Raw genomic sequence first — 13,540 nt, 5'->3', positions numbered from 1 at the left:
CATGTCTTTTGCCAATCTGCGAGCTGCATGGGCGTTTTTTGGGTGGCTCATCAATACATTAGACGCTAATATTGAATATGAATTCTGACGACTTGCATTATCACAAATGAACTAGAGAATATAAATCCAAAAAATCAACGCTAGCTGGAGGAGTCTTTTGGATTATGATTATATATACTTTCAGTCACAAATTCCTTTGGATTATGCTTACTATGCACGAATCATCTTAAACATTTTTACAGACTTTCATTATAATCCGCATTTCACACCCCTAGTTTACTGGAAATTGTGGTCGGTCTAAAAACTCTGTTGGCCCAAGTTATGCGTCATGAACTGTATAACTAGAGCCGGAATAACACCAAGGGATTGGCCAAGTGGTCTTGGGATGGTACTTAGGTGTTTGCTCTATTTTAAGGTTTCAAGTTCTATTCTCTTTACTAACAACTCTTGGGAGCACCTCACCTCCACGCGTCAGCATGTGAAACGACTGTGGGAGAGGCTGTAGGGATTAGTCTGAGGTTCGCGCAAGCTGACCCAAAACACCCTGCATTGCAAAAAAAAAAAACAACAACTTGACCCGGAATACGGACAATTATAACCAGGTTTGGCGTGAATATGGGTTTCAGAATCCCACAAAGTTCATCCATAGCCATGAGATAAGATTCGCCGAATATTTTCCACTTGCATTGCATGTCCTCCACTCACCATAAAGCCCATTACGTACAAATAATAATGATACGATTGAAGATTACGACGAACAATTGAGCCACCACAAATTCCACTTCTAACAAAACACAACAATGACCTATATTTTTTGTTTGACAAAAGTCAGTAGTGTTAGGTGTAATTAGTAAATGAATAGAAAACAACTAATTATTAGTGTTAGGTATGGAGTACCATGTGAGATTTTTATGCAATATTCCCTGCAAATGAAATATCACCACTACACAATGTAGGTGATCACTTTTGTCTTTCAACCACCCAATGAAAGTGAAGGGATAACGTTAAATGGTTGTGAGTGCCTCTATTGACCGAACCCTCGGTTGGAAGGTCTTCGTCAACATGTTTTGAAGCTCGAGTCAACGTTGAGTCACCATTACTTGACTTAGAAAGGTGACAAGGGACAACGTGGTGCGCCTGGTGCAAATGGTTTTTCCTTTTTTTTTTTTTTTTTTCCTTCATATGATGATATGGTATCAATCAGAGCACACGATGAATAATTACTCTTGGAGTATACATACCAACATGCTATCGTTCCCACTTGCCATCAATGAACTACACGTAGGAGTGTGATAGGAGTATATACCTGTAAATAACCCGAATTAAAATCAATTAATCAATCTTATCGCTTGGTTATTGGGTCGAGAACCTTTGGCCTTTGTTCTGCCAATCAGTTCCCGAGGGAAATCCTACCCAAATTGGATTTTTCGAACTTCTAAAATTGGGTCCAAAATTCTAACGGACAAAACGAAAATGGGTCCAAAACGAGAAAAAGTGGTAGAATAGCTGGAATTGATGTGGTTGATGTCCCCTCTCTCTAAAAAAACCCTAGAAAAGAAACCCTAGCTGTCTCACCTCTGTTACTCCCCTCCCCGGCCCCAGGATTTCGACCCTTTAGAGGCGGGGGAGGGGAGGGTGACTACCCCTCAGGGGTCTCTCCTCTCTCCGAATCCCGATCGGAGAGTTTTATCCCTCTTTTCATCACTTTAACCCCCTTCCTCCCCTGTCAACAGCTTCCATGCGGCTGTGCGACTCCACCACGTCCCCTACTCGCACCCTCTCCATCTTCTCTACCGTGTAGTCGACAATGGTTTGTCACTCAAGGTCGTCCTGGAGTCGTGGAGCGAGTCTCGCGACTGGTGGTTGATGGAGCCCCGTTTTCACTTTTCGTTCTGGAGTTTGAGCTGGGTGTCTTTGTAAGATTCTCTACTATCTTTTCTGTAACTGGTTCTTACGTGTAACGTTCTTGTAAGCCTGCTTTTGCAGTAGGTGCTTGCGTCTTGGTAGTTTTGGTTTACTCATATATCTTGTGATGAAAAATTGTATTGCCTCTAGAGTTTTGATATGATATGATGTTGACGACTTAAAATAAAATAAAATAAGCTGGAATTGATGTCGGTATGAATATTGTTTCCAGAAAGTCTGTGGACACAGCAAATCTGTGCACAGATCGTGCACAAATTGCTATGTGGAGCTTACTACGGGTCCCACACAAGTGATCCAAGCCGTTCATTATGTTTAAAACATTTTTTCAAGGGCCCTCGCTTAAAATTAGCTCAATCCGATACCTATAAGTACTTGATCTAATCGTCTAACTTTTCATTCTCTAAAAACCTGAATGAAAAGTTAGATGATTAGATCAAACAATTATACGTATCGGATTGAGCTAATTTTTTGCGGAGGCCCTTAAAAAAGTATTTTAAACATAATTAACGGATCGGATTGTTTGTATGAAACCCTTAGTGGGCCCCACAACGTAATCTGTGCACAGACTTGCTGTGTCAGTAGCAAGACTCTATTGTTTCGGTGTGCAATGAAAGTGCCAAAAAAAGACCCCGTCATTTGGTGTGTGAATTCTCCACGAAATGTTCATTTGCAGTCAGAAATATACAAAGGTCGGCCCAATTGGCACGCTAGCAGTGACTTGTGTGATATAACATGTTTGACTCAGCTGTTCTAGTCTTTCGGCCAAAAATGTGTCGCCTTCTTATTTTTTATTTGGTAAGGCATGGGCCTAAATTTATTGAATCACCGACACAATATCGACATTGAAGTATATCGGAGGGTGACCATCTGTTCGGAGTATATACCCTCGTCAAAGTTCAATAGAAAAAAACGAATTCATATAATAGACCCCAAGTAATAAAACTTAAGAATCGTTTTATAAGCTTGATATTATACTTGCCAATCATGAAGCACAATCAAATAATTTGAAGAAAGAAAAATTATTGCTGAAGGAAATAGAGTGAAATCAAGAAAGCAAGTTGGACATATGCTAGCAGGAAGTAGAAAATTTAGACAGTATGTAGTAATTTGTGTAGGAACTAGTTAGTAAAAAAAAAAAGTGATTCCTCCAACAAAGACAACTTGTGAGGATTAAAACAAATTCTCTTGAAATTATTAAAGAAGAGGTTCTTCCTAAGTGAATAAATACGAATAAAACAGAAAAAGTTAGATATTCCCGTAATTTTCTTTCCTTTACGAGCAACACAACGGGGCCTTACCATAATATCCAAGAAAATGCATACCATGGTCATTTCATCAAGCTGCTACTATTATAAATTCTGACAATACCAAACCAGTTTCCCAGCAATAGAAACCAGACCGAGTCAAGGGAAGGGTCAGAAGAAGATCCCCGTTATAGATAAGAAGGAGACAGCTACAGTCCAGGCTGTTGCGGTCCTTGCGGGGAGCTCCATGTGACGGTTGAAAATCTCTATATAATACCACATTGGTACGTTATTTTACAAGTTGGTAGTATTTGCTTATTGAACTAGTCTAAGTCAAGGCCGGTAAATTGGAAAAAACAGATTGTGTGCTATTACCGCCACCACCTTATAAGTCCCCTGAATCTATCATCCGACATCAAACCAACCAGTTCCACACCAATGGCATCATCCTCAAACCAGCTCCACTTTGTGTTTGTTCCATTACTAGCACAAGGACACATGATCCCCATGATAGACATGGCCAGGTTTTTTGCCGGGAACGGTGTTATAACCACCTTGGTCACAACCCCTCACAACGCGTCCAGATTCGGGTCAACCATTCATCGCGCTATAAACTCAGGGCTTCCGATACAACTCCTCGAAATCCCATTTCCAGGCCAAGAAATGGGGCTCCCTCCGGGATGTGAAAACCTCGATTCCGTACCTTCGCGACACTTAATCAAGAACTTTTATAGTGCCATGGATAAGCTACAACAACCGTTAGAGAAATATCTGGAAAAGCAAAAGCTGCCACCAAGCTGCATAGTTTCAGACAAGTGCCTCTACTGGACGTCAAAGACAGCCCAAAAGTTCAACATCCCAAGGCTAGTCTTCCATGGGATGTGTTGCTTCTCACTTTTAAGCTCTCATAACGTTAAGCTACATAATTCTCACCGTTCCGTCAATTCAGACTCAGAACGTTTTCTAGTGCCCGGAATGCCAAAAAGGGTTGAAATAACAAAAGCCCAGTTGCCAGGAGCATTTGTTTCTCTCCCGGACTTGGATATCATTCGAGACCAAATGAGAGAGGCCGAAGAAACAGCTTATGGGGTTGTGGTAAATACTTTCAGTGAGTTGGAGGACGACTGTGTAGAGGCGTACAGGAAGGCTACACAAAAAGAGGTGTGGTGTATTGGACCAGTTTCCCTGTGTAACAAGGAAACTTCGGACAAGTTCGAGAGAGGGAATAATGCCTCAATTGGTGAGAAAACATGCATGGCATGGCTTGACTCGATGAAAGAAGAATCTGTTCTTTATGCTTGCCTTGGTAGCCAATGCCGCCTTGTCCCATCGCAATTGATAGAGCTCGGGCTGGGCTTAGAAGCATCAAACCACCCATTTATTTGGGTGATAAAAACAGGGGAAAGATTTTCAGAGCTAGAGAAATGGTTGTTAGAAGAGAAATTTGAGGAGAGAATCCAAGGAAGGGGACTTCTGATCAAAGGTTGGGCCCCTCAACTTCTTATTCTGTCCCACCCAGCAATCAAAGGGTTCTTAACCCACTGTGGTTGGAACTCTACCATAGAAGGTGTGTGCTCTGGTGTGCCAATGATAACATGGCCTATGTTTGCAGAACAGTTCTTCAACGAGAAACTAGTCGTTGAGATTTTGAGGATTGGGGTTCGAGTAGGCGTTGAAGTTGCTGTTAGATGGGGGGATGAAGAGAAAGTTGGGGTATTGGTCAGGAGAGAAGATGTTAAGAAGGCGATAGAGATGCTAATGGGAGGGGATGAAGAAGGAGAAAGCAGAAGAAATAGAGCACAAGAGCTTGGAGGAATAGCAAGGAGGGCCATGGAAGAAGGAGGATCTGCTCACATCAACATGTCAGTCTTGATCAAAGACATAACTAAGGAGATTAGATCTAGGGCCATGAAGATGAGCCATCCCCACGACTTTAACTAGTCTTCTACCAATGCATTTTTAGCACTGTGTAATAACAACTCTCTGCATTCTTAAAGCATTGTAACCACATCTTTTCGTGAATTAAACATCTCATTTTCGCTATCAAATGCAACTCTCCTTTCTTACCACACAAGGTGTTCCACTGTTCCTTTTCTGTAGTCTTGCGCACAAGCCTCGTCCAAGCTCTACACCTCCCATGTAGTGAGCTTTGGGTGTGTATGGGCCTCGCTCCCATGCTCCAAAATCGGGCTCTTGATGGAACCTCGCTGCCATCAAGAAAGAAGCCTGCTCCCAACTAGGATAGAACTTCTTAAGCATATAAATCCCAAAAAACAGAAGTAAAAATATACCAAGCAAGCGAAAATACAAAGTAACAATAAGATATCTACCAGAAAAATATTAACTAAAATATACTCAAAAACTTGTACTCGCTAAAACAATATTGTTGATAAGAATTACGATCTATGATATTTTCTTGGATGTAATTTAAAGTTTTTATAAATTCTTTGTAAACACTCCCCAGTGCTCCCAGGAGGAGCTTCTATGATCCTCCACTTCCCTTTCCGTTGCCACTTCCAGTCACATCCTATGCGATCCAAGGTATGGGCCACCCATGCGATCCTAGAGGCACAATGGACCAATGGTCCCAAAACAGAAAATAGAAGCAGATAGCCTCGGCGTATGACAAAAGGTGCCAAGGATAAAGTGTTGGCACTGAAGAACTGTCCAAACATGGAGATAGAAATCCAAGTCTTTATTTCGGGCTTGGTTGAAGTAGCTAGTCACTATTTTTGTGCAGATGCTCTAGTGCCTGGGATAGAGGCCCTACAGTGTTGCACTGTTGTTTAATAGGTGAGATGGGAAGGGCCTCTTAATCTGGGATGATATAAATCAGTCCCACACCTATGGAAATGATATAACTCAGTCCCACACCTATGTCCGGGTTCTGCACCTCCAGAATGCCCACGTATATGGAAATGAAATCACCACCATTTCAATGGTCACCAAATGGTTTTTTGACTAAATTCTCCAAACTGTGCTACTTTATGTGATAAAGTACGTTAATACTGCAAGTTCAAATGCTATCAAAAGCCAAATTAAAAACAAACCAAGGTTGCAGGAGAATGCAATAGAAACATAATGCATAAAAGTTGCATGAGAATGCAAGAATATAGTCATAAGAGATTTCTTCGACATCTGTAAACAACTGATCTCTTGAACACATTGTTAATACTGTAAATTCAAATGCTATCAACAGCCAAACAAATCAAACAAACAGAGGTTGCATGAGAATGCAATAAAAATTTAGTGCATAAAACTTGCATGAGAATACAAGAATGTAGTCATAGGAGCATTATTTCTTTGACATCTGTAAAGAATTGTTCTCATAACGAATTTTTCCATCAGCCAACCATCTTTCAAGTGGTAATTTAAAAAATCACAACCTTGCCGAGTAACAGTTAGATACAATTTCTAATTGTTGGTTTCTACTGCATATAAAAATACACAAGCTCACCGAGACGATGATAATGCCAATGCAGATTTAGTTTTCCTTTGGCTCAATTTCATGAACAAACCCTGCAAAAATATCGTAAAATTAGCACAAACAGAAAGTATACAGAGAATTTCTACATCGAAATTTCTGCATGGAACATTCAGTTTGTCTTTTTCCATTCCCTCTTTCCTTGCCAATGAACTGCTACTGTACATTATTTTGTTGCATAAGCTGCAGAATTTCTTAAAATGGAACCAACAACAAACACTAGGATGCAAAGCATACTGATTAGGAAATTCTTTGGATCATTTGTGATCAGAATTAGGTGCAACTTTATTCTTCTCATATCTGTACAGAGATTCACTTTTCAGTACATTTACTTTGATCATTTTGAAGTTATGCTTTATTATCGTTATAGAATCCTGGAGTTTGCAAAACAATTAAAATGGGAAGCCACGGATTTACAAGCTTCTGTTCCTGTGTGCATGGTACCAATCCTATTGGAGTAAATCTTCAACAGTCACCCTTTTCTATTTGTTTAAATGCCCATACCAGGAATAAATTTGGAGCTAAATTTTGATCCACTCTGCTGAGCGACCTTTTTTTCCTTGCCAAAACTGTATTCATATCCAATAAGGGCACTAAATTTACCAGCAATTAATCACCGAAGCTCTCATGGTTTCTTCCTATAACGCTATACGACACTGAGTTGAAATTAATCATTCTCTTTGGAAATCTAGGTTAAGCAGTAAAATGAGAACTCGTGCAGTTAATCATAAATGTTATAGAATGAGAAAAGTACATTTGCTGTGTGAATAGTGGCTCCAGTAGTCATGCCAATGTTCTGGTCTGGAACCAACTCAAAATCCATGTGTTGCAGAAAGATTGCAAGAGCCACAATGGCTTCTAGCATAGCAAACTGATCCCCAACGCATTTACGTGGTCCTCCACTAAATGGGATGAATCTGCGTAGTTTTCCATATAGAATAAAAATTGATGAGAAAAAAGATCAGTAATCACAAATCATGCATTTCGGTTTGCAGAACCTGTAAGCCAAAGAAAGAGAAACATTTATTTCAAATGATTACCTGAAATCAGTATTAGACTCATTAGGCAAAGGACCGTCCAGGTCAAATCTTTCTGGTTCAAACACTTCAGCTTTCTCCCAGACCTGTTACAAATGCAGAGAATGAAGCGGAAGGAACCACTTAATGTAGAAATGATAGTGCAATCAAAATAAAATGGACACTATGGACACTGTAATTTTTGTTTACCACTTTAAACCGACGCCAACAAAATTTGGAATAGAACATTTTACACAAGATGAAGATACACGCAATACATATCAGAGAATAGGAGAGGTGTTAAATTTTATATTATCTTGCCCCCATTTGTGTAAGCAATTGAACTTTGATACAGTTAATGAATGTTTCTTAATGATGGGTTTTTTAAATTTTCACTTCATTATACAAAGAGAAGAAAGGGACTCCACTAATTAGTTGAACGGAAATATGTGAAACAAGTATGATAATCATAGTGTGATGGACGCAAATATCAGGAAATGGGTATTGGAGGGCTCATACAGGATGGCAAGTGTGAGAGAGATGGAGGGAGAGAACAGTCCTGCTGCATCAAGCCTACTATGGGTAATTTCAGTTCTTCTCTTCACTTTTGAAAAGGAACTTTGATTTACATGCGAAACAAGCAAACACATATGGAAAACACTACATATTGAATAACACAACATAAGTCCCTTTCTTACTTATTTGTGCAATTGAAATAAAATATTAATGTGAGAAGCTAAGAAATTAAGGTGATACCTGAGGCGAATGATGGATGTTATAAACTGAAATCATTATGTCCTGACCAGCATTAACCTTGTAATTTCCGGGAAGCACATCAGGAATTTGAGCTCTCCGTAATAAAACCTGGCAAAAATCAGGTTTTCCAGGGAAATTTAACAGAAAAAGAAAAGACTTTTCTCATGTCAATACACGAATTGCAACTTACTGGAGGATGTGGGTAGAGACGAAGTGACTCATTTATGCAACAAGTCAAGAACTTGAGATTCTTAATGTCTTCATAGGTTGGAGGCCTGCCCTTTAAAACTCGGTCAACTTCTTCTTGCACTTTTGATAAGGCCAAGGGGTCCTGCGTGTGCACATTTTAGGAACAACAGAAAGCAATTGAAGAACATGCTACATAGGAACTTATTCGGCTACAAACTTTTTTTTTTCTGATAAGTTATTCGGCTACAAACTTGAAGGTTAGAAGCCAAACAATTAATGACATTAGAAAATGATATCGTGAACTCCCAAAAAACTTGAACTCTCAAAAAACAGAACACAAAAAGAAATTAAACCTTCATAAAAAAAGGCTGTGGCTGTCTTTTTTACATCAAATAGATTTCCACCTCTGTTACAGTATACATGTGGTGACATTTTCAACCTACAAGCCACAGCAAATTTGTTGGGCCGCTTTCAGGTTTATAGTTAATTGAGGTTTTAGCTCATGTGGTACACACTGAAAGTAGATGACTACAATCCTGTGATAAAGCACTTGTCGAAAATAATGGAGGGTGGTTACTAAATAAACCAGTAACCTCTTGTTCAATTGACCTAAGACCATCAGCCATTGAATGAATAGCAAGAGAACCCTCAAAAGTAGTAGAATCTTCTAAAGTAAACACAGAAAAAGGAAACACTGGCCGTTAAGATAACACGGGGAGTATGAGATACAGTACCTTGCTTAAAAGATACGTTGTCCAAGTCAACACTGAACCAGTTGTCTCATGCCCAGCAACTAACATTGACAAAAGGTCATCTCGTAATTGTACACTTGAAACCTGCAACAAAGACATATCTTATTGGCATTTCGCGCAGGAGAAAGAAGAGTATTTAAATAAACTAATCTGTAATCATAAACGCATGCTTAAAAATGATACCAGCAACTAAGAAGCACAAATACAGACACCGGACACAGAGACAACACAAATACAGACACGTTGAAATGTAATTACTATAAAAAATGTATGACACGGACATGTTGGAGTATCTTCAAATATATATACACACACACACACACGAATGCATATTGTTTTGTATATACACTACCATAATTTTACATCCAAATCAAACAATAGATTCAATAGAATAAGTTATGAGGAATCCAGATTGATATGGGACTAGAGAAATAAACAATTAGAAAAAAAAACATGGCGAATCTAGGAATCGTCAAAGATGTCCTTAGAAAGGTCTCTTCAAATTTAATGATAGTTAATAATTTAACTTTGATAAGTCATAATCAGTGTTTCCAAAGGCAATTATGGTACTCACCTTGAGGCAAGGCACGTATCAAAACACTCTTGGGCTTTGATTTATAAGCAAGGAACCACAAAGGCGTTCGCCCATCCATCAACGCATACGGAGGTGGACACTTTTCACACCTTTTTTGCCAAAATGACGGAGGCGAACATATCAGAAGAGTAGGTTCTTTTCTTTTGGTAACAGAAGAGTCGGTAAAGGTTGCATATATTAATGCACTATGTTGTTATTCTCTTAACAGGCTCTTTTGCCCTTTGTATGGTGTAAATACTATCCCCTTTTTTGATACCATTTATAATTAAATTTTAATTTTTATAACCAAAAACTAAAAACTCCAAAGGCTTATGTCTTGACGCCTTGAGGCTTATAACTCTTTGGACGGCTTGAGGCTTACAACCCTTTGGATGCCTTGAGGCTTACGCCACCTCATGAGCGGTCAACCACCTTGCTTTGTGTTTTCGCCTCTAGAAACTTTGGTTATAAGTATTTCTTCAACATTGTACACCTTAGTGAGATGTCAAATTCCAAAATCTTTTATTATTGCATTTAGCAAGTGTCTAAGAATTGTTGATCATAACAAAGTGCCCGCCACGTCGCAAAAGAGTGTTCGACATGTGTGGGGATCGACACTTTTATTTTGCTAATTATAGACACATCACCCTCTTGCAAATGTCTTTGTTTTTTAGACCAGTGACATAGGAAACATAGCCTTTCTTTGCTTGAACAAATCATAAATTGGGTAGAAGCCAACACCTAGGATTACCATATGATTTATAGGCATCCCAGTCGGCCTAAAACTTTGGGGATTTGTGCATTGTGAACTTTTAAGCCATTAATTATCAATTTTACAGGAAAAACATGTCATAGTTCTTACACAAGAAGCATAAAGCATTTGCAGACCTCCTCTCTGCTCGCAAGCAAGAACCGGAGTATGCTTGGATCAGCATCGTTTATATACTCCTCATCATTGATCCTTTCGCCCTCAGCTTCCACAATCTCTTTGCACTTGGCAATGAGTTCCTCAACTGTCTTTCTGATCAATTTAACTGCTTTTTCAGCTTTTATTTGTCTTGGGATTATTTTACACAAAGCGTCGATCTGCGTAGAAAAGAAATGAGTCCTTTCATAGTCATAAAATGAAAGAGGTCAGAAAAAGCAAGACAAGGATGCAATATTAAGGACTTGCCTTCCAATATGGTAGCAAATCAGTAGAACGAGCTTCTGCTTCCTTTAGTGCTGTGTAAACAGCTTCAATAACTGGACTATCACAATTAAGGGAGTCGAAATTGTAGTTGAACACCGCTAAACCAATAACATCAAGAGTTAATTGAGAAAAGTTTTCTTCCATGTTCACATAAGAGCCATTAAGTGCATTAGCTTTGAGCTTCTCCACCAATCTCTCAGCACATTTGCAAAATACCCGATCAACTATTACCGACAAGTAGGTCTTGTGAAGGGACGGAACAACTGCCCTGCGCCTCACCTATCACAACTTAGACCTTACACTCAAAGGCTGTAATAAAAGTAGATGGCACATATGGAACTTCAGACGGTGACTGATTCAAACTTAAAAATGCGCAATAAACGTGCTCTAAGGACATTAAACCAGGTCAATTTAATTTATGGCTGGGGAAACTAACCTAAAAAATGCAATCTATCTATATATGTTGCCTGATATACATTAAACAACATTTCCAAGTAGCCAGAACGAAATATTCAAGCACCATCAGCCAACGAAGTATCCAGCTTTCCTGGAATTTTAAAGGACCTTGGCAATCACCATGGTCCATGGCAATTCAAGTATGAACTTGGATCATGACTGCAGCCACTATGGTAAACATCACAAGTTTGGGTATTAATTCAATGGTAGACGGACACTTCAATTTTTCAACATGACAAAGAAACTGATGGTTTCTCAATGTTAACATTTGCATTATCAGAAGAACCTGTCCAGTCATTGAGTCATTGTGATGCCACTACGCACCCTAACATGACAAACAGGGCTCACTTATGGAGAATAGGCACATAGGGGAATCGATATTCGAATGGAATTCATATTCACAGCTAACTACACATTGTTGCACTTCACCAACATTAAAGGACCAATATTAGCACCAACACCCCCACTTCTTTCGTGTAGTCTAATATATAAAGCTATCAACTTACTACATCTTCAACTGAATATTGGTATATGTGAAACATATGCAAATTTGCCACACCAAACCGACAACCAAAATTGAATCGCCAACATATGCCATAAATATAGCAATTATCCCCTATATTTACGAACAAACGATTTTAACTAAAAAGACCTACATTGTCCATTGAATCAGATACCAAATCAAAATAAGAAGTGGTTTAACACCATAATTCCATCAGCATAATTCAAATTAATTATTTTTTTATAGTTTGAACCGAGGACCTTTACCAAGACAAATGAAATGACTATTTAATAGGAATAATTTGAACCCTTCATGAATTTAATTACTGATATACTAACGCTATAACATAAAAAGTATCTACAATTTCTATCCAAAATAAAGTGGCTACATAGCATTTAAACATAAAAATGACATTGCTACCTCATTCTTTTCCATAAGCTTTATTAAAAAAATCAACAAGAATAGAATTTTCCAAACCAAAATTCGAGGCATTACCGTCCAAAGCTGGCCTTCAGCAATGGCAAACCCTGACCCAAACAGAAACTCAGAGACCTCAGAAACAAGCCCTTTAGAGTACTTCCCATAGTTCCTCAACACATGCTTGGCAATAGCAGGGTCACTGACTACCACGAAATTCCTCGGCCCGGCGGCGAGCCGGTAAATGGGCCCGTATTCCTTCATCCATTTGAACAGGGGGAGGAAAAGGGCACCGCCCAAGAGGTCAGAAACGTCGTCTAGCTTGGCACTGGCAATGGGTATGTTGGAGTCGTCTTTCTTGGATATGGATAGGGACTGGGTTAGGGTTGTGAGCCAATCTGGGCTTACCCACGAGGTGGGTTTGTTGTTGTTGTTGGTGGTGGTTGTGGGTCTGTTGGGGTTTGGTGTGGAGGGTTTCTCAATGGAGGATTTAATGGAGAAAGTAGCGGTGGTGGCGGGTTTCTTGATACGGGTTAGGTGGCGGTGGTTTGTGTGGAGAGAGAAAGGAGAGAGTGAGAGTGTGAACGGCATGTTCTTGAAGACGATGATGAACTGAGAGCAGAGCGTTTCTGTTTTTTTTGGGCTATATATACAACGGATATTAATTAGGTATGGAAGAGTGCCGTTCGGACTGTTCCGCTACTGCAACTTCCTGTGGATGATTACGTTTGCATATATTCTATCGTGATTTTGTGGAGTTTCACCCAATTGAAATGACGTGGATTTCAATACAAAGTGATATTATGTTTATCAAAAAGTATATTGCATGATAAACATGATATCACATTGTAGTGGAATTCACTGTATTTCAACCAATTAGGAGAATAATATCCACCCCTCTTTTAAAAAAGGTAAACAAAATTACATTCGATTCTGTGAGAGGTGCGTAATGTCCACCAATGCATAGTACAGGCCCATTTGGATCTCATTATTTGATTTAAACAGTTTATTTTGTTCATCTGATTGAGTATG

General features: G+C 39.2%; 2 protein-coding genes across 3 annotated transcripts; one reads left to right on the top strand and one right to left on the bottom strand.

The window, feature by feature from the left end:
- Positions 1 to 3,608: 3,608 nt before the first annotated feature.
- LOC131324692 (UDP-glycosyltransferase 73D1) lies at positions 3,609 to 5,218 on the top strand. The gene has a single exon (XM_058356768.1). The coding sequence runs from the start codon at positions 3,609 to 3,611 to the stop codon at positions 5,109 to 5,111; it is 1,503 nt and encodes a 500-aa protein (XP_058212751.1). The 3' UTR covers positions 5,112 to 5,218.
- Positions 5,219 to 6,451: 1,233 nt separating this feature from the next.
- LOC131324690 (carotene epsilon-monooxygenase, chloroplastic) lies at positions 6,452 to 13,218 on the bottom strand. 2 transcript variants are annotated; one of them, XM_058356767.1, is made up of 9 exons: positions 12,587 to 13,218; positions 11,116 to 11,412; positions 10,830 to 11,027; positions 9,350 to 9,451; positions 8,617 to 8,757; positions 8,427 to 8,483; positions 7,695 to 7,777; positions 7,409 to 7,571; positions 6,452 to 6,689 (listed from the first exon to the last, which is right to left on the bottom strand). In XM_058356767.1, exons 1-9 carry the CDS (start codon positions 13,097 to 13,099, stop codon positions 6,624 to 6,626), a joined length of 1,620 nt encoding a protein of 539 aa, XP_058212750.1. In that variant the 5' UTR covers positions 13,100 to 13,218; the 3' UTR covers positions 6,452 to 6,623. The 2 variants fall into 2 exon arrangements, with proteins under 2 accessions (XP_058212750.1, XP_058212749.1); XM_058356766.1 differs by having other exon boundaries at positions 8,427 to 8,534; positions 12,587 to 13,217.
- Positions 13,219 to 13,540: the final 322 nt, after the last annotated feature.

Source organism: Rhododendron vialii, chromosome 4a (genome assembly GCF_030253575.1).
Source record: "Rhododendron vialii isolate Sample 1 chromosome 4a, ASM3025357v1".
NCBI lineage: Eukaryota > Viridiplantae > Streptophyta > Magnoliopsida > Ericales > Ericaceae > Rhododendron > Rhododendron vialii.
The sequence above is the reverse complement of the archived record's forward strand: the minus strand, read 5'-3'. Positions and strand labels throughout refer to the sequence as shown.